General features: G+C 35.4%; 2 protein-coding genes and 1 pseudogene across 2 annotated transcripts; all 3 read left to right on the plus strand.

The window, feature by feature from the left end:
* The first annotated feature begins 623 nt into the window (after positions 1–623).
* LOC133290262 (subtilisin-like protease SBT5.4) lies at positions 624–3,859 on the plus strand (annotated as a pseudogene).
* A 1,246-nt stretch (positions 3,860–5,105) lies between these two features.
* On the plus strand, positions 5,106–9,052 carry LOC133290279 (ras-related protein RABB1c). The gene is made up of 6 exons (XM_061488353.1): positions 5,106–5,446; positions 6,405–6,544; positions 7,359–7,441; positions 8,065–8,269; positions 8,432–8,500; positions 8,734–9,052. The coding sequence occupies exons 1-6, from the start codon at positions 5,401–5,403 to the stop codon at positions 8,824–8,826; spliced, it is 636 nt and encodes a 211-aa protein (XP_061344337.1). The 5' UTR covers positions 5,106–5,400; the 3' UTR covers positions 8,827–9,052.
* A 4,336-nt stretch (positions 9,053–13,388) lies between these two features.
* On the plus strand, positions 13,389–27,135 carry LOC133290270 (enhancer of mRNA-decapping protein 4-like). Its single transcript, XM_061488338.1, has 12 exons — positions 13,389–14,378; positions 15,305–15,354; positions 15,454–15,610; positions 15,716–15,934; positions 16,168–16,296; positions 16,483–18,039; positions 18,777–19,136; positions 19,503–19,622; positions 24,376–24,546; positions 25,354–25,500; positions 25,587–25,703; positions 26,228–27,135. Exons 1-12 carry the CDS (start codon positions 13,503–13,505, stop codon positions 26,534–26,536), a joined length of 4,212 nt encoding a protein of 1,403 aa, XP_061344322.1. The 5' UTR covers positions 13,389–13,502; the 3' UTR covers positions 26,537–27,135.
* Positions 27,136–27,397: the final 262 nt, after the last annotated feature.

The raw sequence follows: 27,397 nt of genomic DNA on the forward strand, positions 1-27,397 counted from the left end.
ATCATGCAAACGTCTTTGATGACCAAAAGACAAAACCAGCAACACCCTTTATATTGAAAAGGAAGAAAAAAAAAAAGACATTAAAAGAGAACATCTCGAGTTTAGTGCATCTGCATGGCTACAATCATTGATGAATACACTACCCTTTTTTTTATTAAAAGAAAAAACAGAGAGAAAGAAAAGCAAACTCCTTATGTATCCGCAGATGCAGAAGAAGTACAATGAGAGTTTTCTGCACTTGAATTTGAACTAGTTAGGATTATTTTGCAACTACTATATATAGTTTAACAATTATATTTGGCTAAAATCTCTCTCATCCTAACTGAAACATGATCACAATGAGAAACCTTCCATCATTTGAGGGATTGTCATGGTAGTCCTTTTTTCACATCTTAGTTTTTTGCAAGATTGTCATAATTGCTTTCCACTTCATTTATATTAAGCACATTACTTCCCCCAGTAATAATAGGAGTCCCATCTGGGAGAATAGTGGAAAAAGCTATCTATGCTCTCTCTCTCTCTCTCTGTGTGTGTGTGTTTTACCATCACTTTAACTAAAGAGTAAAGGGCACTCAGCTTGTCACCTTCAAACAAATTCTTTTGAGACCTTTGGTTAAAGCAGAATGTGGCCTGGAAAGCGCTCAATTTTCTTCTTGTCATCATTCATTCTTCTTTATCTGTTTCAAGCACTCGCTTTTGCTACAAAAAAGGTAAGCTTCATGTCCTTAAATCTCCTTCTCATATAAACAAAATTGGTTCAGTATTGCATTTCTATTATTGTGAAAAACCCTCTCATTCTGTCCCTTAAGTTTTTTCTTCTTTTTTGCTTTGGTGCAATGGTTTGAACTTATTATTGGATAATTTTCCTTCCTTTTTTTGTTGTTGTTTCATAAAAACAAAGTCATACATAGTGTACTTGGGATCGCAAGAACATGGTCCAGAAGTCACAGAAGCTGATTTTGATCGAGTTACAGAAACTCATTATGAATTACTTGGATTCTATTTGGGAAGGTACACTAATAGAATGTATTAGTGTGCTAGAAATTTGACTTGTACTAACTTTTTTGTTAGTTAAATTTTTTGTATCTCTGAAATAATAATATTGCCATGCAGTTCTGAGAAAGCAAAAGAAGCAATGTTATATTCTTACACAAGGCACATCAATGGCTCTGCTGCAGTACTTGAAGATGAAGATGCTGCTAACATAGCGAGTAATTAAGAATGCACACCCTTTTTTCAGTGTAGCTAATAAAAGTTCCACACGATCAAAGCTAATGTTGGCTGAATGCAGAGAATCCAAATGTTCTGTCAGTATTCTTAAACCAAGGAAGAAAACTACACCTACACATTCATGGGAATTCTTGTCACTGGAAGATAATGGTTTAATTCATCCTGTTTCCCAGTTTGAAAAGGCCAGATTTGGTGAAGATACTTTATAGGACACCTTGACACTGGTAATTTTGCATCCTACACCTTGTTTATGCCATATGGGAATTTTTTTTTTCAGTGGGTCCCATCAGATCATATAACTTGGATTTACCAAGTAAAAATTGGGTAACATATATGAACTAAAAAAGTATTAAATTTGAAAAGTCACATTTCCTCTCTTTCTTAACAATAAAAGTACACATCTTTTCTCTGTTAACTCTCATGCCACTAAAAAAAATTAAAGAAACATAAAATGTTCAATCACTATTCACTAATACATTTGTGAAAGGCATCATTGGTCCTATTTTGCTGACTTGTATATCACATTGATGGGGCCTTTTGATTTGTGAAAAATCATCGGATGTGTTTCAATTGCACATTTTGAAATAAAAGTCTTTTTTTTTTATTCTTGTTTGCTAAGAAGCAATGTGGGTCAATTGATCACTTGTTATTGTTTTGATTAAAATTTGTGCGGTAGGTGCATGGCCAGAATCTCCGAGATTTAGTGATGAGGTGATAGGACCAATTCCTTCAAGGTGGAAAAGGAACATGTCAGAGTTATACCACTGGCTTGCTGCTAGTTCAACACGTTGATGACTATTAACTAGAATGCTAATTTTCATGAGTTGTATGGTTGCTTCTGAAGCATCAATTAAATCACCAGAAATCTATTTCATCTTCTGAAGAACAAAATTTTAATTTGTCTAAGAGGTGACAGTGCAAGAGAGGAAAAGAGCCTAGTTGCTTTTGAGGCTGGTGCAGCTGGGATGATTCTTTACAATGATGAGTATGATCAGGATGACTTTGAGTTTATGACTGATTCTCTCATTTCCTTCCAACATCCAAACTAAGTTATAAAGACGGTCTTGCTCTTTTAGCCTACATAAATTCTACCAAGTATATTTCTCTTGTCTGTGTCAGTGTGTGTATTTATGATACTTGATTATTTGCATCTGCATTGCTCCATCAATATCTTTAATGGCTATATCATATAACAAACAGCACTCCAATGTCATATATTCATCCACCCAAAACCAAGTTGCAGACAAAGCCTTCTCCATGCATGGCATCTTTATCCTCCAGAGTGCCAAACATGGTCACACCAGAGATCCTCAAGGTTTGCATACCCGTCCATCATGGCTTTCAAAAATTCTGTTTCTTAGCCCAACATTTTTTTATGATGATCCACCATATAAGTGTCCTTTCAGTTTTGTTTCATTGCATACATTGCTTTTCAAATCCCACATGTTAACTTTTGGTTTTAGATCAATCCTGGTTTCACTCTCAATTTCAGCCAGATATTAGAGCTCCTGGTGTGCACATTATTGCTTCCTACTCTCAACGGGTTGGCCCCACAGGATTAGAGTCTGATAAGCGCAGGATTCCTTTTATCACAATGTCTGGAACATCCATGTCCACCCCTCATGTAGCTGGAATTGTTGGTCTTCTCAAGACACTCCACCCTGATTGGAGTCCATCAGCTATCAAATCTGCAATAATGACAACAGGTAAGATCATTGGAATTTGCATCGAATTAAACCACATGCTCCACCGCTTGTGCGGGGGCCCGTCAATTCTTTGAGTTTCATTCTTGCAAGCGTACTCCCCAGGTAGGATACTTAACGTGTTAGCTACAGCATTGCACGGGTCGATACGCACAGCACCTAGTATCCATCGTTTACGGCTAGGACTATACTTTGTGTTTATGTGTGTGTGTTTCCAAGTTTTCTTTTTTTTTCCCCACATCTAACAACTCTTTTCTTCTGGAAAAATGTTGTGTTAAAGCTAGGACAAGGGACAACACTTTTAAGCCAATGCTTGATGTCAATTTTGCATATGGCTCTGGCTACATTAGACCAAATAGGGCCATGGATCCTGGCTTGGTCTATGACTTAACCATCATTGATCACCTAAACTTGCTTTGTGCCTCTGGTTATAACCAGACTCAGATAACAAGTTTCTCTGGTGCTCCTTATCATTGTCCTAATGTACTCAAAATCCTTGATTTCAACAACCCTGCAATAAGCCAATACCTAAACTCTATGGCTCAGTTTCTTTGACCTTCGGAAGGTTAAAAATGTTGGCACAACAGGCACTTATGCAGCAGCATCCATGTAGCTAGAGGTCTTAACATATCTGTGGAGCCCAATACCTTGAAATTTGACAAGATTAATGAAGAGAAAAGCTTTATGTTAAGATTTGAAGTTACAAGACCAGGTGTTGCTACAATATTTGGAAGACTAACTTGGTCAGATGGCAAGCATTATGTGAGAAGTTCAATTGTACTTGGTGGCGTTATGGCTTAGATATGCATGAACTTTCTCACAGGTGAAAAAAGATTAGGATGAAGCTTGTCTATGTAGAAAGTAATTATTATTATTTATTTATTTTACTTCTTTCTATTCATATTTAGTCTTAATAAGAGGTTATGTCTTTAGGGAGATTGGAAAAGAAAATGCAGAATTCAGGAGTAGTTGATGTTCTCATTTCATGATTATTATTTTGTAATTGGAATAACTATAATTCTCAATTTGATAAGCAAAATAACAAAATTAATTTCCCTATATGTTTGACTTTCTTTATTGATTTCAATATCAATTTTGTAAAATAAGATTAAAAAAGAACAAAAAATTATGAAGTAGAGCAGCAACAATCGTGACGGTGGCACTATGTTGCTTTAAATTTTGATAAAAAAGGAATACATGCACAATAAACTATAAAATTTATGAATTAATTTTTAAAAAATTCCCTCGATTTAGCATTGGTCATATTAATAAAATATGTATTTTTACGGTCAAATTAGTTTAGAGGGGAAGATAATTTGTTTACAATAAAAATTCCAGCTAAAACCAGTTCCTATAATCACCATATGCTAATAAGTAATAACCAAGGCCTTATTTTTTATATATTTATAATTTTTTTTTTATAAACTCTTACAAATTATATTATATTTGATCGGTAAAATATTCTTAAGTGAAGTCTGACCGGTTACATATAATATAATTTGTAAATTTATATAAAAAATAATTATCAATATAATCCTTTTATATTTTTCGTGACATGGCACAACCCTTATGTTGACATTAATAAATGATGCTTTATAGCCACCTCAATGCAACGTTCCTTCTTATTTAAAAATAAAATAAAATTTCTCATTTTAGTGATATTTACAAGAGTAAATATTTTTATATGTTATTTACCATAATTATTTGATAATAGAAAATCGTAATTACCTATTTCAGTATGGGGATAAGATATTGTTACTACCAAATAATATTACTAAGAATATCACTACCATATCTTAACCGTTGATTTTCATCAATCAACGGTTATTATTTTTACAAATCAAGTTTATTAATTCACAAAAAATAATAAATGTTGATTGACTGAAATCAACAGTTAAAATATGATAGTAATATTATTTGGTAATAAGAATATCTTATTCCATCAATATTTCTTCTATTTTTCCCTTGTGATGTTTCATTTATCTTTATATGATTAGGATTCTTTCACGTGACAAACACAAACAAATTAAAAAAAAAGAAAAGAAATAGTCCTACATGCATCAAAACATGTTGGATTAAAATTACAAATGGTGGAATCATTGGGCCTAGAAGGCCCAACTCTAGAACGGTGTGGACCTATGAAATACGTAAACTAACCGTATACTATAATCTTGTTAGAGGAGAAGAAGTGACAACGAAGGTAGAAGAAGGATTGTAGAGAGAAAAAGTTATCATTGGAGAAGGAAACGTGTTCTTGCATCGCTGGAAAACTGTTTATTAGATTTTGACTCTCTTTTTCTCTTTCATTGCTCTTTTTTGATTTTTCCTTTAAAATCCTTTTCCGTTCCGTTCTGTTCCGTTCCGTTCCCCTTCTTCTTAATCGTTTTCTCTTTGCTCTGCATAACAATACAATTCTCATTGGAGATTGCAGAGATCTCAACTTTGCGTTAAGGAAAAACACGCAAAAATGTCTTATGCCTACCTCTTCAAATACATCATCATCGGCGACACAGGTAATTTGAATCACTCTGATTACTGTTCCTTTATTATGATCTGGCTTTGTTACTCTTAGACTCAATTGATTAGAATAGTTGATGAATTCTCTTAATCACCCCCTTCTTTTGTGGTTAATTTTATGTCTCATGAAGCATTCTTCTACTAACCTTGTTGCCTGATTCACGTGGAGCTAGCAGAGCTTCGGTTCCCGATCGGATTTATTATGTTTTAGATATTTTTTTGGGGGGTTTTCTGATAATGTTTAGAAGAATGATTTGATGCACAAGATGATGGGTAAAGATATTTGGCGTTAGTTCTCTTTGTTCTATGTTTATATTTCTGTACTATTATGAAATCATTCTCTTGTGTGGTCGCAGTTTTGTTTTTCCCAAAATATCATTGTCATCTAATTAATTATGGAAAAAAAAAACGATAAATTTGTAAGTACTTTTTATTTTTACAAAGCGTGGCACAATTGGTAGATAGTTGGGTTCGCTGACAGGGTTTGATTAATGGCTATGTGTATGGAAAATGTTTTGTTGATAGAGGCAAAACTCACTTCGGTGATCTCTACCCCTCGAGGGGATCAGTCTTCGGCTGTCGGCCGGAGGATACCTTGAGTTATACTAAAAAAAAGCACTTTTCAACTTCACATGCTGTAATTGTAATCGACTCTTCATTAAAATTTTGATTATAATTTTATTTTTCTTGGAATAGAATTTGCCAACCCTAGCTAGATTGGGATAAAGTTGTTGTTGATTTGGCGAATAATTTTTTTTAATCTTAATAGACTCTTCATTGTTACTTACATTTTCTTAGCTAAAAACAAGAACCATCAAAACTTTAGCAAGTTGTAGTTTGTTCATTTTCGCTTTATCTGTATCTTGTTTACCATGTATTTAGTCGTAGTAGTAGTTCATGTGCAGAGGACTGAGTCTGGTTACCTACTTGCCTCTTTTATTTTTGTTTATGTAGGAGTTGGAAAGTCATGTCTTCTACTTCAATTCACTGACAAACGCTTTCAACCTGTACATGACTTGACCATCGGTGTTGAATTCGGTGCCAGGATGATCACAATTGATAATAAGCCAATCAAGTTGCAAATATGGGACACGGTTTGTTCAACCCTTTCGTAAATCTTGGTCATAAATCTATTAAATCAACTTCAGAAATCTATGAAACATTTTTTGCTGTTTTTCATTTGTTGGAATTGGTTATAGGTTATGGTGATCATTTTAAATCAGGGCATTTTGGGTGAAGTTTCTCCCTTTTGCCTGTGTATCTACCCTGAAGAATTTATATGGTTGAAGATGATAAAGTCATATAATTATGCTATGTTGAATGACTGGCTGATTTTCATTTAAAGAGTTATGCAGACAGGGATCATATTGGTAGTGGGGTTAGGACTGATGCTGTCTTTTGTCATAATTGTAGCCTGTTCCCAAACTTTGTCTTCCATGCCCTGTTTGTTCTGAAGAATATCATACTGGACCTGGTGTAGAGTGTCCTTGCAGGCTGATCCATTTCCATTGTTGAAAACCAAATCAGTTGGGGATGATAGCCTTTTTATTCATGAATTCATCTTAAAAAATTACTATATATGTGAAGATAGATTTTTGGCTTTGGACGGGTAGGATAGTTTTGGGTGGAAAGATTTAGCTACTAGAGGGGGGTGGTGGGTAGAATATAGGCTTTGGTGAGCCCATAAGGTACCTCTCATTCTTTAAATGGTTAGTGCATATAAATTGACAATAAAGCCCCAGTTTTTTATGCCCATTTTAATCATCAAGCTAGGTTAAAATTTAGGTTTCCTTTATATATTTTCAGCTTTGATTGATTATTGCGGTGATGGAAAATATTCTTCATTAGTTGCTTGAGTTCTATGAATTGTGAAGTCTTAAGTTACAGAGTTTCCTCGAAATATTTCAGGCTGGTCAGGAATCCTTCAGATCTATTACAAGGTCTTATTACAGAGGGGCTGCAGGTGCACTGCTTGTTTATGATATTACCAGGTATCCTCAAATTTGAACTTTTATAATCTGTGTTTGAAATCCTAAAATAAACTAATTATTTTCACTTATAAAAAACGAAAAAAAAATCACTCCTCATTAAACCCCAACTAGCGAGGGTAGGGGTGAGGGCAATCCTTGTACTCAACCTTACTCTTATTTGCGAAAATGATGTTTCATTAAGAAATTTAATTTCTTTTAAGAATCCATCTTATTTACAAAGCGTACTGTATTCAATATTCTGTTATATATCCCAGCACTGTAAATGTGATTTGTAAATCATTTTAATCAAATTGATTTATTTTCATTTCTTTAAATAAACTGTTTAAACACAAATTAAGTGAATTTCAAAACTTGCTGACTTCTGAAATTTTCAAGGGAAGATACGGTTTGCTCTTCGTGCAAATATTGATATATTGAAAAGAATATAGATAGAAAACAACATTTTATGAGTTTTTATTTGCTTTGGAGATACATGTTTTGTGCCTATCCAATTTGATCGGGTCATACAATGATATGCGTGACAACTTTGATGAATGCATGTTTATGTAGTTGTGTATGAGCATTATGTGTTGTTTATTTTAAATAAGACAATGAAAATGATGCTGACCTCTGTTTACCAATAGGAGGGAGACATTTAATCACTTGGCTAGCTGGTTGGAAGATGCAAGACAGCATGCAAATGCAAATATGACAATTATGCTGATTGGCAACAAGTCTGATCTTGCTCACAGACGGGCTGTAAGCACCGAGGAAGGGGAGCAGTTTGCAAAGGAGCATGGGTTGATCTTCATGGAAGCCTCAGCAAAAACTGCTCAGAATGTTGAAGAGGTCAAAAGTCACATCATATAACTTATTCTTGAATTTTCTTCATCCATTTTTAACCCCGTACTCCTGCAAAGAAAGGCAGATTTCAACGTATCTAGGTTCTTAGGTTGAATATCTTGGAAAACTATCTCTATGGAAGTTTTAATATAGCCTATCCTTTTGCAGGCATTCATAAAAACAGCTGCAACCATATACAAAAAGATTCAGGATGGAGTTTTTGATGTATCAAATGAGGTTAGTTTCTTCTTGGATCATTCTTGATCTCATCTGTTTCATCACTGTTATGGAAATTTCACATTATTATATTAAAAATTATAAAGGATATTTGGAATTTTTAATTTCTCTATACCTTATATTTTTACAATCTGTGTATGCATTCTGGGGATAATGATGCTGAAGTAAAAAGCATACTCCTCCTTATTCAAGGAGAAATGGTTAAGACACTGATAAGTTTTTTATGGTTGCAGTCTTATGGAATAAAAGTAGGATATGGTGGAATTCCTGGACCATCTGGAGGTAGGGATGGCCCTTCTGCCTCGGCTGGAGGCTGCTGCAGTTGAAGTGAAGATATTGCAACCTATTTGCTTCAATGTAGTACTTTATGTACTCTCATCTTTTCTTTTCTTTTGGGTTTGGAAATGAAGATATATACGTTCTACGTCCATTGATAAAATCAGATAATTGTATAATGTTTTCTTTGTAATCTTGACTTTGTCTCTTTGACCTACTGATTATTTGTCTATATTTGTGTGCATAATCAATTGATATGTTGGTTCATTCTTGATTCTTCTTACCTGTGTTGAATAGAATTGTTCTTTTGTTGAAATATAAGGTGTCACGTTTTTCTTTCTTTCTTTTGTTAATTTTGGTTTCATTGACTGGTTGGAGTGATGTGATGTTTACTGAGAATATTAGTAAAGGATTGGATGATTGGGGGGACTTTACCATATCAGAAACAGTTTTGTTTTGGATGTGCTGCACTGCAGCTTAACTCTATGATTAAGAAAGTCAAAGTATCAGTCCAGTCCAGTAGATGCTGAAATATCAAGCCATAAAACGTTCTTGACATTTAATTAGCCTTAAAGGTCATAAGTTGAATGTATGAGCTGTTGACAGAACTCATTGCAAAGTTTTACAACACCAGATATTTTCGACGAGACACTTATCATATTATGATCTTTCTTTTTGCATAAAAAACATATATTTTAGCCTCAAAATTCTGAACATTAAAGGATACTGGACATCAAAGGAATACTACTCTTGTTCAGCTTTCGATGTGTTTCGATATAAGCATTTGTCCCTTTTAAAAAAAGGAGAAGAAAATGGAAATTTTGCATGTGTTGCATGACATTTGTAGAACTAGGACGCTATGCAAAGAAATTGTTGAGGGTGTTAGTCAATATCTTCAGTTTACGTTTGGTTGCTGAAATGGAAATATACGTAAGGGATAGATTCGCATGGCTTTTTGAATCAAAGGTTCAATTTCTATTTGTATGTCGTCGGCAAGACACGACAAGAAGCTGTTACACTCAACTTTATCTAAGGGATTGGTTTACCTATTTGGCAAGACATTTTTCCATACTTTGAACTCCCATTTGCAGAAATTTTTATTTTGGTTGCATAGAAGGCACAGGCACAAAAGAGAGGAGGATAAGATCAAAAGGGTGAAGAATTAAATTTCTAACTCCGTCACACATTAACTGAGCTACAATTTTATTGCCAAAAGAAGAAAGTTACAAAGACAGGTCCATTGATAGAATTGTGGAATATGTAAGAAGTGTGTCTGGTTCAAATACTGCTCTTTCCTAGTTTATTTTCCCCCTCTTTCTTCCTGTGGTGTTTTCTACATACTTTTTTTAAAATCTCATCTCAGTAATAGATCTTCACTGAAACCAAAAAAATAAATATTTTTCATATAGCTCTAGTAGTTGGGTAACTAGGAAGTTAATGCAGAGTCAGGTTTTCAACAAGAAAACTTATATAATGAAAGTTTCAATACGTTGGAATTGGGCCATTATTACTTTTGGAGGATTGGGTTAAGGGAATGGGGAAAGGTGGGGCAATAGGATGGCCATAATTCTAAGATTCCTTCCCTTTTCATTTAATATTTTGATTATTTTTTCCCTAATGAAATGATGCATGATCCATCCAATCATGTGAGCAACAAGTGGGGGTCATGATCTATAGCCGTCTAACGTTAGTGCATGAAATTTTATGACAAAGACAGCCTGTGAAACTATGATTCGAATAGATAAGTCGGCAAGTGAAGAGAAATCTTCGGTGCTATTGTTGTACTTAGATTCAGTGCATTCTACAAATAAGAGTATTACATATCAGAGGAGAGAGAAAAAATTTAGCAGAGGAGAGAGAATTTTGACTGACATGTAATGCTCTCATTTGTGAGATGTATTGAATCTTTTGTGCTACAGTAGTATCAAAGATTTATTCGTGAAGATCATGATGATGTGGAAACACTTCCTGTTGTAATTAATGTGGTGTCATCCATTTCTTCAGAACAAGAAAGAACTTTATCATCAAGAGAGTTCTCTGAGCCTAACATGTAGCAATTATTTTCTAAAACTCTCAATCCCATTTCACCCTTATAATACAACTTTTTAAGGATGTTGTGTAAAACTGGTAGTAAGGCAGAAATTTTCCATTAAAAATTTACATACCACAAGAATAAATAATTTATCATTCTTCATTTTCTAAAGTAATTTTTAAGAATGAATGGTCAAATTAATTCCTAAAAGAATGTCCATCACATTAGTTTCTGAATGATTTGAAGTGTATTTTGTTGGTTAATTTAGTCTCCACATCAAGAACTTTGGATACTAATTTGATAGATAAAATACATATTTAAGGACTAATTTGTCGAATAAAATGCACTTCATGAACTTTGGATGTGATTATTATCATTTAGAGACTAATATGACTAAATATGTATCTTTATAAGGACCGATTTGAGTATTTATTCTATTTTTTATATATAATTTGATGCACATGGTTAATAATCCCTAATTTATTGCTGCCTTAATAGATTAATGAGGATTTAAAAATCTTGCAAATTCTCAAAAAATTAGTTTACACAGTTAAAATTAAAAGGCAAAAATTGTCATAAAAATGCTATGTCGTGTTTTGTCTTTTTTTTTTTTTTTATAAGGAGATTGCCATAAGTTAAGGTTATCGTGTTTAATTTATATGGTTATGATTATAATACAAAGTAACTTAATGATTCTTAATCAGAAACCTTCTAAACCAAAATGATATACCTCAGCTACTAGGGGGGCGGGGGGTGCAACGAAAGTATTTATATTTTCTTATAAAATTAAACTATTTCATATGCTAACTGAGAAAAAAAAAGGAATACGTTACCTTAAATAAAAATAAATTAACGAGTCTACATCTCTGTCCTCGGGATAAAATATGCATAATATTAAGAGATGACACAATGCAATAAAAAACAAAACAATAGAAAAATTAATATAATTATCAAGTGTAACTCACTTAATAGTTTTTTGTGAACCTGAGTGAAATTTATTAATATTGCAAGAGTTCGAAACTCCATTAAAAAAAAAAAAAACTTTTGATCAGGACAACGCATAGTTCTAATAGCATGTTTGTCCTATGGAATCTATATGTCACGGGTAGAAAATGTCTTTACCTTCTTCCATACGACGGATTAAAAACTCTCTCCGCAATGACATTGGGATATATAATTATATATAGTGACTTTTATTTTATATATATATATATATATATATATATATATATATATATATATATATATATATATATATATATAAAAGATAGGATTATTTGACACTGATGTCAACATTGATCTTTCTTGATCTAACGACTCTCAGACGAGGTGTCAAACTTCAAATTTGACACCGGTGTCAAAGGATCCTATCATATATATATATATATATATATATATATATATATATATATATATATATATATATGAGGCAGGGTATCCTTTGACATCGGTGTCAAATTTGAAATTTGACACCTCATCTGAGAGCTATTAGCTCAAAAAAGATCAAGGACTCTGATTTATAAGCATGTGACACCGTTGTTTTTGCTTGATCTAATAGCTCTTAGATGAGGTGTCAAATTTTAAATTTGACACTGGTATCAAAGGATCTTGCCTATATATATATATATATATATATATATATATATATATATATATATATATATATATATATGAGAATGTTATAAAGAATGTTATATTTACAACCTATTTTCGTTTACAACTTCTTACAATCATATCTTAACCGTTGATTTTCATCAATCAATGGTTAAGATTTTCGCAAATCAAATTTATTAATTAATTATTAATTCACAATAAATGACAACTGTTGATTGACAGAAATCAACGATTAGAATATGATTGTAAGAGTTTATTAAGATATATATATATATATATATATATATATATATATATATATATATATATATAATATTAGAAAAATATTTATCAAGTTATTTGATATATATATATCTTCGGTCAATTCAAAACTACGTCGTTTTGTTTATTTATTTTCTTACATTAATTGATTCACCTTTGAATGTTTTGATTTTATTTTTTTTCTTTTATAACTATTGATTCATCTTTATATAGTTATGATTTAGTAATCGAAAATAAAATTATCTATCTGAGAAAGCACTATGTAAAATAATAATTAATGAGTAGCACTATTGATTAATTAATTTTATATTATAATTTAAATACAAAAATCTTAATATTAAATTTCTCTCCTAACATTCACCATTTTCTACCATCTTTGTAATGTTATGATGCTTGCCATTGTTGCTCCAAAATTTTCATCCTTTAGTAGGTAGTTGCTAAATGGGAGGATGCAAAAATGCAAATTATTGATTAACCCTAATTTTTACATGAATTTTCTCTAGCACTCGTCTAATTCTGGTCACACACAGCAGAGGAGAGGAGAGGAGACCAAGACAAAGAAAAAGAGAAAAACACAAGAAGAGGTCTCTGTAAAAAAAAAAAACCAGGTTTTTTTTTTATTTTTTATTGTTTTTGTTTTTTTGTTTTTCTGGGATTGTTAAACTAGTACGAGGAAATAACAGAGAACAAAGTACGAAGTAGGAGTTGGAGAGGCACAAAAATCAATTTGAGATCTCAAAATCAGCATCAACCGGATCCCATCTTGTTCATTCTGATTATTGATTCCCAAAGTTTGTTAATTTTGTGTCAAAAGTTTTTATGGCTTCTTCTGGGAATCCAAATCAACAGCAACAAACAAGCCATGTTGATTTGCAGAAGCTTTTCAAGGCAACAACAACAACAACAACATCATCATCATCATCATCAAATCCCTTACCTTCAAATTTGAACACTTCTCCATCATTCCCTGCTCCTTCACCTTCCACACCTCCACCTTCTTCCTACCCAACCCCTTCTTCTTCTTACCCTCCACCAACTGGCACATACCCTTATCACTTTCTTCCTTATCCAACCCTTCACCACCATCAACAGCCTCAGGAAAACCCTCTTGTCATTCATCACCTTCCTCAAATGCATGCTCCACAAAGACCAATCTTTCAACCCCCTTCTTCTCCTTCTCCTTCTCCTTCTCCCTCCTCACCACACCTTCCTTCATCCCCAAATCCCAATACCACTACAACTGGTGCACGCCTCATGGCCTTGTTGAGCACCCAAAACCCTCCCTCCAATCCATCTTCATCCACATCACCATCACCATCACCATCACCTGCAGTTTCTGAATTTTCAATGCCAGCAAATCCTGCAGCTTTGCCCTCTACACCTTCTTCAGCTTCTCCTGTGAATCTGGGAAGCCCTCAGTCCACACCATCAAGGAGGTTGAGCAGCAAGCTCCCAAAGGGACGCCATTTGATAGGACAACATGTTGCTTATGACATTGATGTTAGGCTTCCAGGAGAGGTGCAGCCTCAGCTTGAAGTCACTCCTATAACCAAGTATGCCTCTGATCCTGGCCTTGTTCTTGGTCGTCAAATTGCAGTGAATAGATCTTACATATGCTATGGACTCAAACTTGGTGCCATCCGGGTCCTTAATATCAATACTGCATTAAGATATTTGCTTCGAGGTCATACCCAGGTAGGTTGTGTTGCTTATGGTTGTGATATTAATTTTCATGTCTCTGTACTGATTCCTATTAGTGTGTGCTAGTTCAGGTGTTGAATCTGTTTTATGCATAAAAACTGTTTTTTTTTTTTGTCAAACATGGCTTCTTGGTGCTTGGAGTGATTGAGGCATTGGCTTGGTTCTCCTGTTTGACATTTTCAATTAACATTGTATTGGCTTGATGTGTTTTAGCGCCCTCTGTTGCCTCGGACAATAGACAGGGGTAATATGAACTTAAGTTTCATATGATCAAGATATGTTTTTTTTGCACTAGTCACTGCTTACATACACACTTCATTTGTTGTCTGTACCCATGAGACAAAAAAACAAAGCAGTTTGTCTTTTCCTCATAAATTCATGAGGAACTTTCCCATAGGAAATGTTTAAATCAATATTGGACTATTAGTTTATGCTTCTTTCTTTATTTCTTTTGTTGCCTTCTCTTGATTTAAGCTTATCATGCTGAGTTTAGATAGTTGCTTGTGAGAAAGGCAAGATTTAATATAAAAACATGATGGCATGAGTCTTTAACTCTTTATTAATATCCTAGAAAGATTGTTGTTGAATTGTTTCTGCATTCTCTCTTTCATGTGTGCCTTTATGTTTTCTTTTAATTGGTTTGGATTATGTAGTTATTGATATCGAGTTACTAAACTTTTAGATTAGTATATGTAATTTTCTCCTTTTCTTTATCCACTATATGGGTAATCTTGGTAACCGTTCTCCCATGATGAACTATATTCTTATAATTGCAACTTCCTTTAAACATGTGAAGATTGCTCTACCTCTTATAGTGAGTCTGCTGTTGCTACACGCATTTGGGATGTGACTTTTTCCCCTTTTATTTGGTTTCCAATCTATACCCTCTCTCCAATTTATGCATATCACCTTTTATGTAGAGAGTAACTGACATGGCTTTCTTCGCTGAGGATCTTCACCTGTTGGCAAGGTAAATATTGCTTTTCCGTTTCTTGTTTGTCATTTTTTTTTTTTTGCATTATTATGTTTATTAATTATTTTCCCCTTTAATATGTTCTTATATTTGCAGTGCTAGCACTGATGGGAGAATTTTTATATGGAAGATCAATGAGGGCCCTGATGAGGAAGACAAGCCTCAAATTACTGGAAAAGTTATCATAGCCATTCAAATATTAGGAGAGAGTGAGTCAGTTCATCCACGAGTATGCTGGCATCCCCACAAACAAGTAACAGTGACTTTATAAAATTGGCCCTTAAGTTTATTATCTTCCAATTAGTGTTACTGTTAACTCATTTGAAGTTTTAGCTTATCAGTTGGAATTGACCAACAGGAGATTTTAATGGTTGCTATTGGAAACCGAATCCTCAAAATTGACACTATGAAAGCTGGAAAAGGTGAAACTCTATCCGCAGAGGAGCCTCTCAAATGTTCCATTGATAAGTTGATTGATGGGGTGCACCTTGTTGGTAAGCATGATGGCAATGTCACTGAGTTGTCAATGTGCCAATGGATGAAGAGTCGATTAGCTTCAGCATCAGAAGATGGCACGGTCTGCATTTGGCTCACTTTCTTTGTCTTGCTTTGTTGCTTCCTTTGTTTTTGTCATCCAATTTTACTCTGGTGGAATCTGTTAAAAGATTAATATATTCTTGAAGTTGGGTGGGGAAGGGGAAGCTGAATGGTTAATGTCATTGTATTACATCTTGGAGTTGTCAATATGAAGAAAAGGTTTTATAATCATTCTTGTATTTTGCACTTCTAAATACTGGCTTTTGACTGCAGGTGAAGATATGGGAAGAACGTAAGGCAACACCACTTGCTGTTTTAAGACCACATGATGGTAAACCTGTTAATTCTGTGACATTCTTGACTGCTCCTCACCGCCCTGATCATATCGTTCTTGTCACAGCGGTATATGCTCCTAGTCTTTCCCATTATTGGAAACACAGTATATTATTATGCTCCAGTTGTGGGTGCTTTGGTTTGGTCTACTTTGTACAGCTTTACCATTAGTCATGCCTGCTCAAAGTGGTATCCAGGTTCCCCTTGCATCTTTCACAAATTAATTTTTTTCTATATATATTTCCTTTACTGCAGGGGCCACTGAATCAGGAAGTGAAGATATGGGTCTCTGATAATGAGGAGGGCTGGTTATTGCCTAGTGATTCGGAGTCATGGAATTGTATTCAGACCTTGGATATAAAAAGTTCTTCTGAAGCCAACCCTGAGGATGCATTCTTTAATCAAGTTGTAGCATTACCTCGTGCTGGTTTGTTTCTGCTAGCAAATGCCAAGAAAAATACAATATATGCTGTGCACATAGAGTATGGACCTTATCCAAGTGCTACTCGCATGGATTACATTGCTGAGTTCACAGTCACAATGCCTATATTAAGTCTTATAGGAACTAGTGATAGTTTACCAGATGGAGACCATATTGTGCAGGTATATTGTGTCCAAACACAAGCTATTCAACAGTATGGACTCAATTTGTCACAATGTTTGCCTCCACCCATTGACAATGCTGAACTTGAAAAAACAGAATCCAATCTATCTCGTGTCTCTGATGCTTTAGATGGATCTACTAATCTGGAAACTGGAAATATGCCACAAGTTCATCCTACCAGTTCTGAAAGTGCTCCTGTTGTAAGCCTTGCAGTAAATTTTCCTTCTTCAGATATATCTGGCCTGCCCGAAGCTTCTATTTCAGATATAGAAACCAAGCCAAATGATTTACCTTCTCGTAATGGTTTTGAACATATCTACACTGCTCCACCTCCACTTCCTCTGAGTCCTAGATTGTCCCAGAAGTTATCTGGTTTCAAAACTTCATCAAATAATTTAGAGACTAGTTCAACAAGTGCTGATCACAGCACTGAGCAGATAAATCTTGAATCTTCAGCTGAAAGGAGAATGGATTCTGAAAAAGGTGATGTGGCTGACGTGTCTGCATCAGGTGACAACTTGCGAAAGAATGATAGAGTTGTACAAAGTGATGTCTCTGTGGTTTCTAATCCCCCTACAATATTTAAACACCCAACCCATTTGGTAACTCCATCTGAGATATTCTCTAAGGCTGCTTTATCTTCTGATAATTCCCAAACTTCTCAAGGTATGAATGTTCAAGATGTGGCTGCCCATAATGATGCAGAAAACCTTGAAGTAGAGGTTAAAGTTGTAGGCGAGACAGGTTCTAATCAAGAAAATACTGAGTTTGACAGAGACGGAGATTTCCACACCAATGTTGCTGAGAAGAAAGAGAAATTATTCTATTCTCAGTCCTCCGATCTGGGCATTCAGATGGCCAGAGAGACCTATAACATTGAGGGAATTCGTCAGGATGATAATATTAAAACTATTGATGCACCTGATCAAAGTTGTAGCTCTATTGATGAGGAAGCTCAAGACACGAACAATGATGTATCTGCAAACATCGGTGAATCAGAAACTGTGGCTGCTACTTTGCAGTCTCCAGCACCTGCCATGAAAGGTAAAAGACAGAAGGGAAAAAGTTCTCAAGTGTCTGGTACATCTGCTTCTCCCAGTCCTTTTAACTCAATGGATTCATCAAATGATCAAGGTGGCAATTCAGGAGGCTCATCCATGGAAGCTGCTTTGCCACAGTTATCGACTATGCAGGAGATGCTGGGCCAGGTTATTAATTTACATTTGAACTGTACTTTTACTTTTGTTGGCTTCACTTAGCATGGTGCATACATGGCATATATTTGTAAAATTACCCATGATTTTGGTAGTGCTGTTCTTTTTGTGTAGTGTAATATGGGTTCAACATGCTACAACTAGAGCTTAGCTAATTGTAATCTAGATTACTAGTTTGTTGCTACTTTAACCTTCTTGTTAAAATGGATTCATATTAAATGTCTTTATTATGGCCAAATTAGGGGCAGAAGGTTTGTTTTTCTGTCAAACTTTGTTGAAATTTCTGTAGGCGGATAGTGAAGATACACTGTGTAGCATCTTTTTGGGATAAAGATACAATATGTAGCATATGCAGCCTGAAAATAAAATAGACCTGTCCTGTGATGAAGCCTGATTCGTTACTTCCACTTCCTTATGTATCTCTCCGAGCTTTATTCCATTTAAGTTTTTCTGAAACATCGATAAGCAACGCATTATCAACGCCATGGTTTTGTTATTACATGATTTAATAATACCATGAGATTGATATTAATTTTTAACCATTGAGTCTTGTAGTTATGCCACTTTCCTTGCTCCCATCCAAAATAACACCTACGGAAACTAAAGTCTTTCCTAGGAAGGCATCTTTTCATGTCTTTTATATGGTTTTGCCACTTTTATATACTCATGATATCCAATGATTTATTTTTAGATTTTTTGTTTCATGATCTCCTTCATTTCCTATTTTACAGTTATTAAGCATGCAGAAAGAAATGCAAAAGCAGATGAATGCAATGGTTTCTGTCCCAGTTACCAAGGAAGGCAAAAGATTAGAAGGATCCTTGGGTCGGAACATGGAGAAAGTTGTCAAGGCTAACAATGATGCTTTGTGGGCACGCTTACAGGAAGAAAACGCAAAGCAAGAGAAGTTAGAGCGAGACCGTACACAGCAAATAACAAACATGATCTCCAATTATGTAAACAAGGATATGGCAGCTCTATTGGAGAAAATCATTAAGAAGGAAATATCTACAATTGGAACAACCATTACTCGTTCGATTAGTCAAATTATAGAGAAAACAATATCATCAGCTGTTACGGAGTCATTCCAGGTTTGTATTAATTTCAACATTTGAATGTGCTACTGTTCAAATAAAGTATAATGTATTACTGGTTAGCTTAATTTTTTGTTGATTTGCTTGGGGATATCCCCATTCTTAATGGCGCCATCACATTACTATTTACCATCTTTCAAAGACTACTATATAAAGTAGTTGATGTCATGCCATATGGCAAACTGAAATATTTTATATCATAAATCTTGGTGTGCTAATTATGGTTGACCAACCGGTATGATTTGATTTTCTATCCTATATGGTGACTTGCTACTTCAATTTTTTCCTCACATTTTCCTTACTACTAAAGCAAAAAAAATTGTTTGAATATGTCTGATTGAGATTATGCTATAAATTCTGCAGAAGGGGGTGGGAGACAAGGCAGTGAATCAACTAGAAAAATCAGTTAGTTCAAAACTTGAAGCTACAGTGGCTAGGCAGATACAAGCACAATTTCAAACTTCTGGCAAGCAAACTCTTCAGGTAAGCAGCATATGGTCAACATCGACAATGTTCTTAAAGATGTCTTGCATTCTTTCCTTTTCTATTTTTTATCATGTTGGGTATGATTTTACGCCTGTGCTTTAAAGGTGAATGATAGAAAAGTAGGGAAAACGAGAGGAAACAAGCTAGCTGAGAAATTGTATTCTAATAATGAAAAACCGAGTTACAAGATACACAATAGCGCCATATATATTAGCACGGGGAGCTTCCTAGAGAAGCTAGGAGGTTGGCAACTGTTATGCAGCAGAATGCCGCCTCATCTCAACTTAACAACTAACTTCTAACAGACCTAATAGATCTGGGTAACTGCCTGACAACTGTCTAACAGTTGTGTATCATAACAGTTATGCACAGGGATTCCTGCTCTTACATCAGGTATGCGCAGTAAATGAGTTTATAATCTACTATGCTTCCTGTGCTTTATCATGCACTGTATGTGCAAATATAGAAGTAATTGGTGACCTGCAAGCTTATTGATCGTCCTAGGAGGCTAGCACATTGACTTAATAAAATGAAAATAATAGGACAACTTAACATATCTATGTTCTTCATAAAAATATGACGGGTTCATGTTGTGTTCTCAATCATATAATACAGACAGCAGTTTAAATTTATCCCCAAATATGAAAAATTTGGAATCATTAATGCCAAATCCATCTCAAATGCTAAGAATTCAATAAAGCTTGTCTTAGCGAGTCTTTGATAGCCTTATATCAAGTAATGCAAACATTTAATATGTGCATATGGAGGACAATTGCAGCTTCAGAGGACTTGAGCCATTATGTTATTAAGATAAAGCAGATATAGTCAAATTTGATCATTTCCTAGGTAATATTTGAAAGTAAGGTCTGTCTGAACTTTGGTAATATCTGTTACTAAGATTTTGTTTTGTTTCATTGATATCTGACAAAGATATCTGTTTGGTTTCTCCAGTTATTTAGTATTTTCTTTTGTAATTATTTATATTGAAAAAAGGTTTCTGTATATTGATTTTGAATAAATTACATGAGTATATATTTATACAAGAAAGAATCGCTAAGAATGACTCAGCGATGACTAATCAATCCTAATCACAATCAATTCTAATCAATCACAATCAATCCTAATCAATCATAATCAATCCTAATTAATAGGAAATAAAAACGGAAACATATTTGAATTCTGATTTTCTACACTCCCCCTCAAGTTGGGAGGTAAATGTTGATCATTCCCAACTTGCCAATCAAGTCTTCGAATGTTGGACGGTGTAGGCCCTTGGTAAGGATATCTGCAGTTTGCTCTTTGGTTGGATCATATATCATACGCACACTTCCATCATCTAATTTTTCTTGGATGAAGTGACGATCAACTTCCACGTGCTTTGTTCGATCATGATGCACATGATTTTGAGCAATGCTAATAGCTGCCTTGTTGTCACAATATATTTTTATTGGTAGGGAATATGAAATCTTCAATTCTTGAAGAAGTCTTCTCAACCAGATTCCTTCACAAACTCCATGAGCTAAAGCTCGAAATTCTGCTTCAGCATTACTTCTTGCAACCACTGTTTGCTTTTTTCTTCTCCAAGTAACAAGATTTCCCCACACATAGGTGCAATAGCCTGAGGTAGATCTCCTGTCTACTGATGAGCCTGCCCAATCTGCATCAGTGTAGATTTCAACTGTCCTTTTATACCCTTTTTTAAAGAATAATCCTCTTCCTGGAGTGTTCTTGAGGTATCTAAGCACCCTATAGATTGCATTAAGATGCTTCTCCTTGGGTGAGTGCATGAATTGACTAATCATACTCACCGCAAAGGCAATGTCAGGACGCGTATGAGATAAGTAAATTAATTTACCAACCAATCGCTTATATTGTTCTTTATCCGCCTCATTCCCATCTTCAATACCTAACTTGGTATTAGGTTCCACAAGTGTCTCAGCAGGTTTACACCCTAACATTCCTGTTTCCAACAAAAGATCTAGAACATATTTCTTTTGTGTGAGAGTGATGCCTGTTTTGCTCCTAGCAACTTCCATACCAAGGAAATATTTGAGAGTGCCAAGATCTTTGAGTTCAAATTGAGCTGCTAGAAATTTCTTCAAGGTGTTCAATTCCTCAATATCATCACCTGTAAGAATTATATCATCTACATATACAATAAGAATAGCAATTTTACCATCCTTAGAGTGTTTGTGGAAGAGAGTATGATCAGTCTGTGCTTGAATGAAGCCTCTTCTTTTAGTTTACACACTGATCCATTTCCCTTTCCAAAACCAGGTGGAGGATCCATATAGACTTCTTCATGTAAGTCACCATTTAGAAATGCATTCTTCACATCTAACTGTTGCAGAGGCCAATCTAGGTTGGCAGCAAGAGATAAGAGAACTCGGATGGTATTGACTTTAGCAACCGGAGCAAAAGTCTCACGATAATCTATCCAATGAGTCTGAGTGAAACTCTTTGCAACCAATCTTGCCTTGTATCTGTTGATGCTATTATCTGCATTGAATTTTATTGTAAACACCCATTTGCACCCTACTGCCTGTTTTCCCTTGGGTAGGGTCACTATCTCCCAAGTTCCATTTCTTTCTAAAGCATTCATTTCTTCAAAGACAGCATCCCTCCAGTTTTGATCATCGAGAGCCTCATGTATATTTCTCGGTATCTTTGTACTATCCAACATAGTATTGAAAGCACGGAACCCTGGGGATAACTTTCCATATGAAATATGATTAGAAATAGGATGAGTAGTACAAGATCGAGTACCTTTTCTGAGAGCAATAGGCAAGTGTAGATCATTTTCACCATGGCACTCAAGTGTTGGGGTGCTGGAACTAGAACATGGTTCAGAATCCTGGCAGTGTAGAGGCTCTGGGTTATTCACACTTTGAGGAGGCTTTCGCCTGCTATAAACTTGTCCCCATTTTGAGGAGGCTTCTGATGGTGAGGATTTTGTAGCTCCCCCTGTTTCCAAAAGTAGAGGTAATACTATGGCATCAGTAGGTTCCCATGACTGATCTTCATCTACTCCTATAGACTCCCCCTGAAGAGAAGTCAAGGGGAAGAAAGGGTCATTCTCAGAAAAGGTGACATCCATAGAGACAAAGACCTTACGAAGAGAGGGTGAATAACACTTATAGCCACATTGAGTAGGAGAATAACTAATAAAGACACACTGGAGAGACTTAGGATCAAGTTTAGACCGTTGATGGGAGGGAATATGGACAAATACAACGCAACTAAATAACTTGAGAGGTATTCTCCAGATTTGAGTAATTTTTTTGAACAGCATCCCAAATTTCCTTGGCAGTATCGAAGAACAGATAGGTTTGGCCAATCTGTGGTTCCATGGAATTAGTCAGTCAAGCCATGACCAAGGAATTATTAATCTCCCAATCGTCATAATCAGGAGAATCCTCAGTAGGTTTCTTAATTTTTCCCTCGAGATAGCCCATCTTACCCTTTGCCCGGATGACCAACTTAACCGATTGAAACCATTGCAGAAAATTCTTACCGTTCAACCGGTGATTAGTGATCTGCAAACCTAAGTTGTCTCCAGAGGGCTGAGAATTTGGGGCAGATGAGGAGGCGGAAGAACGATTCAAGGAAGCCATGAGTAGAAAGTGAAGGTTTGACCGTGGAAACCAATTTTTTTTTTTTTCTCCGATTTGATATCTGACCACTGGAACAGGGACAGAGGAGGCCGACGAGGTGATCTGGGCAGCTCACGCCGGAAAAAAAATCCGGGAAGGCGGCGCGTGGACTACACGCGCCGGAAAGGAGCCGCGCGTGTGGCAGCGCGTGGGAGGTCTGACGGCGACGGGTCCGGCTGCATTCAACTCGTCGGAGCCTTCTGAGTTGAATGGTACCTCCACCTTCTTGATTGGAGGTCTGTAGGTATGGTTTTCTGGGATTTGGGTTTAGGTTGGATTGTGTTTGGGTGGTTTTGGGATGATTTCAGCCTTGAAGGTGGCTGATTTAGGGTAGGAATGAACCCGCTCTTGATACCATATTGAAAAAAGGTTTCTGTATATTGATTTTGAATAAATTACATGAGTATATATTTATACAAGAAAGAATCGCTAAGAATGACTCAGCGATGACTAATCAATCCTAATCACAATCAATTCTAATCAATCACAATCAATCCTAATCAATCATAATCAATCCTAATTAATAGGAAATAAAAACGGAAACATATTTGAATTCTGATTTTCTACAATTTATATAGTTCATTACTTGCTTTGCTAGCTCAGATATTTCTGTATGCAATTTTAGACTGAACCTGACTTCAACTGAACCATTTATCTACTCTAGTTTTGCTGTCACTGCTCTCTTTTATTCTTACAAGCTTACCACCTGTACATCTTATTTGTTCCTTCAAATCGCTTGTGAGTTGTAGGTTCTAGCACTATATGATTTGCTAGAGGCTTAAGTTTTCCAGCTACTTTGATTTTTGGATACTTAACAGGTTTAGACCTAGATTTATTATATATTTTTTCTTGGTAATGTTAAATCATGCTTCCTTAAATTTTAGGTATTTGCAATCCATTTATCCTGTACTTTTAAAGTGTTTCTGAAACTCTTCAATTTTAGGTATCTATCATATTTGCAATATTATATTTCATATAGGCAATTCAAGTTAGCTTCATATTTTGGGTTTACTTTGTCGTTTGCTCTCAAAATGGTCTGGAATTGGTTGCATTTGTTGGTGGCTTTGGTTAATCATTTCTTTTGGTTTTGTTTGTAGGAAGCACTTAGGACTAGTGTTGAAGCTTCAATCGTACCTGCATTTGAGTCGTCTTGCAGAGCTATGTTTGAGCAAATTGATGTCGCATTTCAGAATGGACTTGTTAAGCACACAACTGCTATTCAGCAGCAGTATGATTCTACTCATTCTCCACTAGCCATGTCTTTGAGGGTATGTGTGGGAAGCTTGTTTGAAAACAGATAATATGAATTCTACCTTTAATGATGCTATTCCTTCCATCAGAGATTCTTTTGCCTTGTTATCATTAGACCTTGATTATAGGCTACGTGGCACTCATCAGATGCAATTTTATTAGTTTTAGTGGTATATGGTTGAGTAGTTTGCTCCTTTCATAAGTGTGTGATCCTTGGATAAATGTAGAAATAGGATTTCTATTTGTTTTGTATGAAATTTTTCAAAGGTGTATTTAGAATAGATGATCTATCATGATACATTTTCTTACCAAAAATAGATGAGATTATATAAACGTGTAAAAGTTCTTATGTAGGTAAATTTTTTTGGAAAGTACAAGTTTTATGTCATTTCTCTCAAGCCATGACCAGGCAAAAAGTCTCAGTTATTTTTAAGGGTGCGAACCGGAGCTGTGGTAAAGTTGTTCCTTCATGACTTAAGGGTCATGGGTTCGAATCTAGGAAACGGTCTTTTTGCAATTATACAAAGATAAGGCTGCGTACAAGGATTACCTCCACCCCACACTCGCTAGTCGGGTTTAACGATGAGTGGTTTTTATTTTTATTTTATTTTTTATACATGTCTACAAGAGGCTTGAATTTTGGTTTCATTATTCAGAATGTGAAGCTAATTAATGATGAACCAAGATTCTGTTATATAGTGGGCCTTCCTCACTACCATGTGTCATATACATACTGGCCTTCTTCTCCTTAACTTAATATTGGAGTTTTGATTGTCTGATTGATCATGTTTGAACACTCAATATGTAGTCTTATGATTTCACAGGATACAATTAATTCAGCATCATCAATCACTCAGACTTTGAGTGGGCAATTAGCTGATGGCCAACGCAAGCTGTTAGAAATTGCAACTAACTCCAAAGTAGCTGCGGATCCCTTTGTAACACAAGTCAATAACGGCTTGCATGAGATGGTATGTTTGTTTGTCATTCCCCTTATCTTCCTTTTTTCGATGTGTTCTTGATATTTCATAGTCTGTAATGACTTGCGCCTTGACAGACTGAGGATCCTACCAAAGAACTATCAAGGTTGATAAGTGAGGGCAAATTTGAGGAAGCTTTTACTGGTGCCCTTCATAGAAGTAATGTTTCAATAGTTTCTTGGTTATGTTCTCAGGTATGAAAAAGATATCTGTCTTTAGTTGAGTTGAGTCGCAACTCAGAATTACATTTGTTGGGGATGGTGCTTATGAAGACTAATCAAAATGAAACAAAACCCAGAATTATAGTGGAAGGGTTGCTTTTAAATATAAATAAAAGATTGATCTGTAGATGGTGGAAAACTTGATTCTGTGTATTTCGAGCAAGCTTTTAGTGATTTTTGGGAAACTTTATTAACCCGTTAACTTTATTGTCCTGGATAAAATTGTAATTTTCTAGGTGTCCTAACTAAAAATAGTAAGCACACTATTAAATTTGAAATTCATTTGCAGTTGCATACAATAATTTGGGTCCATCTTTATGCCGAAAGGGTGAAATCACATCTCATTAACCCACTCCAATCACTCCAACTATCCCAAACATGATCAAATCAGATCTCCACATGTCATTATTGGCTGATGCATATATTTGTAGTTTGCATGATTATATCAGACAAAGTCTACGTAGCTAACATTTAATTTCATACCTCTTCATAACCAGGTTGATTTAGCTGGCATCTTGACAATGGTGCCACTGCCATTAAGCCAAGGAGTACTTCTGTCTCTTCTACAGCAATTGTCCTGTGACATCAATTCAGAAACACCCGGAAAATTGGCATGGATGACAGATGTGGCTGCTGCCATAAACCCAGCAGATCCAAGGATTGCAGTGCATGTACGGTCAATATTGGATCAAGTGTCCCGGACACTGGGCCATCATCGGAATTTACCAACAACCTCCCCTTCAGATTTAAGCACAATCCGCCTTCTCATGCATGTCATAAACTCGGTGTTGTTGAGCTGTAAATGACTTCGTTGTATTTTATCATCTGTGCAGAAAGTGTTAAGCATCAACTGGTTTGTATATAGATAGTTCAGAGGGGTTGAAGTGAACTACTGTATGTAGTTGTCTTTGTACAACTGATTTGTGTGAAAGAGTTTCACTTCTTCTGTATGCTTCTTGTTTACATTTTGCCCTTGCCCCCTCCTATGATGTCTTTACTCTTTACACTTAAGAGATATTGCCTTCACCTTGATGGACAACGAAAAGTGTGACATCCTCCTACGAAGAAGTTAACAGCACAACGGCAATATTTTCCAAGCTGCAGGATCCAGGGTAGGTTGCAGTTGAGGCTGGGAGTGGCTGCAACAAATGCTGACTAGTCATTGCATCCTGCTATGGCAGGATAGTCCTTGTGCAAAGATTTTGTGCTTCTTAATTGTTGAGAACGTGGGGATGGCATCAGAGTGGTATTGTTTTGCTAGGATGTTCTATGCTGGTTGGTTCTCTGGTGGCAGTTTCCAGCACAGATAGTTGTGAATGTCTGCAAAATAAAAAACAAGAAGCTGTTATTTATAATGACTTGGAATCCTTCAGTTATGTAAACTTTACATTTAATGTAGCAACAATAGCACTTAAGTTGGATTGGAGGCCTTCCTCCTAGATTTCATGTTAGTGCTGCAGTATTGCTGGTAAGGTGTTGTCAACATTTCAGACGCTGGCCAGAGACCAAGTCTATATGTACAGCTTACTTTAGAGTTATGAGATTCCACACCCTTACCCCTCCTCCAAACGAAAAAAAAATAAAAATAAAAAAATGAAAAATAACCGAAGGAAAATGTGAGTCTAAGGACTTGTTTTGCTTATTAGTCACTTGGCAGTGCTTAAGTG

This window comes from Gastrolobium bilobum, unplaced genomic scaffold (assembly GCF_033153095.1).
Source record: "Gastrolobium bilobum isolate Gb01-03AN ecotype WA unplaced genomic scaffold, APGP_CSIRO_Gbil_v1 utg1595, whole genome shotgun sequence".
Taxonomy (NCBI): Eukaryota; Viridiplantae; Streptophyta; class Magnoliopsida; order Fabales; family Fabaceae; genus Gastrolobium; species Gastrolobium bilobum.

Bases quoted from the DNA above. Each gene is read 5' to 3' on its own strand.
- LOC133290270 (XM_061488338.1), top strand. From the start codon at position 13,503: ATGGCTTCTTCTGGGAATCCAAATCAACAGCAACAAACAAGCCATGTT. The intron at 15,935-16,167 runs GTCTGCATTTGG...TTTTGACTGCAG, and splicing joins CAGCATCAGAAGATGGCACG to GTGAAGATATGGGAAGAACG. The intron at 25,704-26,227 runs GTATGAAAAAGA...CTTCATAACCAG, and splicing joins TTTCTTGGTTATGTTCTCAG to GTTGATTTAGCTGGCATCTT.
- LOC133290279 (XM_061488353.1), top strand. From the start codon at position 5,401: ATGTCTTATGCCTACCTCTTCAAATACATCATCATCGGCGACACAG. The intron at 5,447-6,404 runs GTAATTTGAATC...TTGTTTATGTAG, and splicing joins CATCATCATCGGCGACACAG to GAGTTGGAAAGTCATGTCTT. The intron at 7,442-8,064 runs GTATCCTCAAAT...GTTTACCAATAG, and splicing joins CTTGTTTATGATATTACCAG to GAGGGAGACATTTAATCACT.